The sequence below is a fragment of the Lactuca virosa genome, chromosome 5, assembly GCF_052849685.1.
Source record: "Lactuca virosa cultivar CGN04683 chromosome 5, Lactuca_virosa_CGN04683_v6, whole genome shotgun sequence".
Lineage (NCBI taxonomy): Eukaryota > Viridiplantae > Streptophyta > Magnoliopsida > Asterales > Asteraceae > Lactuca > Lactuca virosa.
In genome coordinates, this window is record NC_136430.1 from 60,448,098 (window position 1) to 60,452,441 (window position 4,344).

The following is a 4,344-nucleotide window of genomic DNA, read 5'->3' on the forward strand; positions in this document are numbered from 1 at the left end:
AAGGTTTACGTGTTTGACATGTCTTCCTCATTAGAGCTTCATGTAAGTCCCTCCAATTGCAGCATCATTATTGAGAAGTTACAATGAAATGAAACATGGAATCTGTTCTATATGCAAACCTCATACATGTCTCTGGATAGCTTCTTGTAGTGTCCCAATGAAAAAAGAACCCTTAGTAAAGATATAATGAAATTAAACTTACAAAAAAACCTAAATTTCTATAACAGAATAAAGATTTCCTTAAATTATGATCCCTCTTAGGCGTTTATCATACACCTATAAGACATAGTCAAACATCCGACTTAAAAACATCATCAAAGCATCATAAACCCCAAAGACTAAATTTATCGAGAAGAAATTGAACCAAAATCAAACAATCGAGGAAAGAATTTAAAACAGATGCAGATTCAGATTCAAATTCATTACCTTAACCAACAACTTGTAACGACGTTGAAAGTTGAAACAACTCCTTTGGCAATGATACAAACGATGTTACTATCACCCTTCCCCATAATCTACCACTTGAATTTATATTCATCGAGAAAAAATATTGTACCGGTGTGTGTTTTTGTTACCATATTTGTTCAAAAGACGGAAGCATTGGAAGCGAGTAAGGGCTGATGTTGGTCGGAAAGCATATTCTTTAATCTTCAATTTGATCATCTTGTCGTCTGGTAGTGGTCGCCTAAGTATAAGTTGTGCGTGCGAGAGAATGAAATACAATGAAATCGAACTCTTATAGAGTACTAACCTGACACCAGCAAGCAAAACCCACAATAAGAATTTGGGGAAGAAGGCAACGTCAATAGAAACCTACAACAATAAATGAAATCAAATTAGGAGTAGGAGAAGTCGAAGGGAAAGAAAAAAGGTATGCTTGGGATGCAGAGGGTCACTCTTATATTCATTATCAAATAAACCTCGACACGCAATTAAGTCGTGACGTATGCAGTTAATCACCGGTTGTGGAGGTTGAAGACATATCGGGGAGGTTGAAGACGTAATGGGGAGGGGAAGCTGCCGGTTCCAACGCGAGAAGAACCGCCCTATAGTAACTGTAAATTATGGAGTTTAAGTGGCTGAGATTGAAAGTTAGGGGAGTTTGAACAGCTGAAATGTGTTGGGCGGTTACAGACTCACCGTCAACAATAATATGAAAAATAAAACAACAACACATGCTAAAATCAATTCCAAATTTTAAAAATTGATACTCTGAGTCATATCAACTTTCAGCTATTGCTACTTTGAAAAAAACTTGGTATTCAACTATTGCTAGTTTCGAAAAAACTTGGTATCCAAAGACGAATACCTTATCCCAATATCGACTCCGATCCTCGTATGCTTTCTAATGTAGCTCATGGTCTTATTTTAAAGAAAGGGCACCTTAAACTTAAAGAATATTAATTTGAGTTTTCATGTTAATATTATCTTTTACCACATTTTAAAAATACAAAAATAATATTTCCCAATTGAGGAAGTAATTACATTCTTGTGGACCCACTAGATCCTTTGGTCCCACCACCGGCTTCATCATAGATTCATACACACCAACACGTCTTTTCCATTGAACCCCTTCTTCTCCATCGAATCACATCACCGACTTCCGGTCAACATTTTCAATTTTCGGAGAGGAAAATCGGTGGTCAACTGTAAATAATCACCAGCCGACGCCGTCGTGGTGGTGATCTGCGTCGTCTGGTTTCGTTGATTCATGGTTATTTAACCAATTGGCCATCGGTTAAGAACAAAATGGGAATCGATTACTACAACATCCTCAAAGTGAACAGAAATGCTAGTGATGAAGACCTAAAAAAAGCCTACCGTCGTCTCGCCATGATTTGGCACCCGGATAGAAACCCTAGCAGTAACAAAGGAGAAGCGGAAGCCAAATTCAAGCAGATTTCTGAAGCGTATGATGTGTTAAGCGACCCCAAGAAGCGTCAGATCTACGATCTTTATGGGGAAGAAGCTTTGAAGTCCGGCCAAGTCCCTCCGCCCCATCCTTTTTCCTCCAATCGAGGTTACACCGCTCATCACTATCATACCAATAATCACCAGCATCCTGATCCTTCGTTTCGGTTTAACCCTAGGGATGCTGAGGATATTTATGCGGAATTGTTTGGAGGATCTGATGCCGCGGGCGGTGGCGCTGCTGGGCGGAGTGCGGGGAGGGCGTTCAAAGACGGGGTTTTTAGGGCTCCAAACGGTGGGGAGAGTTCATCGGCCAGGAAGGCTCCTGCTGTGGAGAATTTGTTGCCTTGTAGCTTGGAGGATCTTTATAAAGGTGCTAAGAAGAAGATGAAGATCTCTAGGACTGTAGCCAATTCTGCAGGGTACGTCTTTTCTGGTATTTTGCCATTTCTTTATCTAAAATTCTGTACATCAATTGTGCAAATGAGTAGGGTAATGATGGGATGATATACCATTTGGATATCAATGGATGATTTGATTTTGATCTGAATTTTGCTGCTTAATCCCTGATTACTTGATTAGATGACCTTCACCTAATCCTCATAATGCCAAATTTCGAAATAAAGTTTGCTATATATCACAGTCGTAGTTGATTCAGTAAGCTCTCATATGTAGCATCATGTTCTAAAACCCAGATCCAAGTCCCTGATATCCATTTTGATTGAATACATGTATATAGGGATAGGGAAAAACCTGATGAAAATCAACTTCTTTGCTATCAATTATGTAGGTTGCCTTTTTGTTCAGGACCAAAATCTGGCTACTCTCATGCTTCCAATTGTTTTACTTTGTTATCTTTCTTCATAACCTTGATAGTTTACAGTTACACATGCATATATGTTTTTTGGTGCACATTTGTTCATGCTAGTATCCACAGTAGATATTTCGTTCATATATGTAAGTAATGCTTCCGAGTGGTCAGAGGACCACTAGGATACAAAGTCAAAGGACAAGAGCCTTTTTATGGTAGTAATTTTCGTATGATTAATCAGTGTCCCTTTTAAGCTCTAGTACTCTGAATAATACAACTTTGTAGAGTTAATACGGGTGGTAGAGTGGAAGAGGGACTTATGAAAAGATGATTTATTATAAATATGAATCGGAAGATAACAAAGGACTGCCTTTAAGAAGGAAAGATATATTTAAAATTTAGTGATTGTGTGCAGTGGTATACCCCTAACCCTAAAGATTAAGCAAGTCGCGCAAACACAACATGATATTAGAAACTTGTCACAAAAGTTATTTATTTTTTAGTATTTATTTGCATGCAGTAAGATTCGAACAGTTGAGGAGATCTTAACCATTGAAATAAAACCGGGTTGGAAAAAGGGCACAAAGATTACATTTCCTGAAAAGGGAAACCAAGAGCCAGGTGTGATAGCAGCGGATCTGATATTTGTAATCGATGAAAAACCTCATCAAGTTTTCACAAGAGATGGTAACGACTTAATCATCAATCAAGAAATCCCGCTTCTAGAAGCCCTCACAGGAAAAACCCTTGAAATCACAACACCCGATGCCAGAATCCTACGAATTCCCGTAACCGAGATTGTGAAACCGGGATACGAATTAACTGTCCCCAACGAAGGAATGCCGGTTTCAAAGGAACCAAGAAAAAAAGGAAATCTCACAATTAAATTTGATGTCAGGTACCCAACAAGGCTTACAAATGAACAGAAATTGGATTTAAAAAGAGTCTTGGGTGGACCCCTCTAATCTTCTTCAACAACAACAAGATGTCAAAGATATACACCTAGATTTTCTGGTTTCAAAGTACATATACTTGTTGCATCTATGCAATTGTTTTTGCTTGATTTCGTTTCATATGATAATTCATAGATTCATGGATAGATAGTTTATTGTTGGTAATTGGTTTAATGAAGTCGTAATATTGACTTGGAGTTTGCTTTTATGAATACAACTTCCATAAAAGATAATTTTCCTATTAATATTATATCATCATAATCATAATTCATAACACTAGTGTATTGCGATTACAGATTTCATCGCAGAGACCAACATAGGATTACCTGAAATTATTGAAAAAATTATTACATGATACAAAACTGAAATATGTTTATCGGCTAAATCTCATAAACCGAATCGACCAACGGAACAAGAAGTGAGGTTAAATAAGGGAAAATGACTCTTGAGGGTAATTAACTTTTGCGTTTGTACTTATTTGATCAATTTCCTTTTTTTGTATTCAATATACCATCGAACTTGTTGTTTGCGTTCACAATAACCCTTTTGACCGGCTTTTGACCTGTGATAGCCGGTCAAAGGGTTATGGTGAACACAAATAACAAGTTCGATGGTCTATTGAGTACAAAAAAAGAGGAAAGGGACCAAATGAGAACGAACTCAACAGTT

General features: G+C 37.6%; 1 protein-coding gene across 1 annotated transcript; it reads left to right on the forward strand.

Annotated features, from left to right (window-relative positions):
- Positions 1 to 1,555: 1,555 nt before the first annotated feature.
- LOC145115064 (DNAJ heat shock family protein) lies at positions 1,556 to 3,916 on the forward strand. Its single transcript, XM_079051230.1, has 2 exons — positions 1,556 to 2,333; positions 3,243 to 3,916. The coding sequence occupies exons 1-2, from the start codon at positions 1,750 to 1,752 to the stop codon at positions 3,685 to 3,687; spliced, it is 1,029 nt and encodes a 342-aa protein (XP_078907356.1). The 5' UTR covers positions 1,556 to 1,749; the 3' UTR covers positions 3,688 to 3,916.
- Positions 3,917 to 4,344: the final 428 nt, after the last annotated feature.

Excerpts from the sequence above, each read along its gene's own strand:
- LOC145115064 (XM_079051230.1), top strand. The coding sequence starts at position 1,750 with ATGGGAATCGATTACTACAACATCCTCAAAGTGAACAGAAATGCTAGT. Across the intron at positions 2,334-3,242 it reads ACTGTAGCCAATTCTGCAGG|TAAGATTCGAACAGTTGAGG; the intron begins GTACGTCTTTTC and ends ATTTGCATGCAG.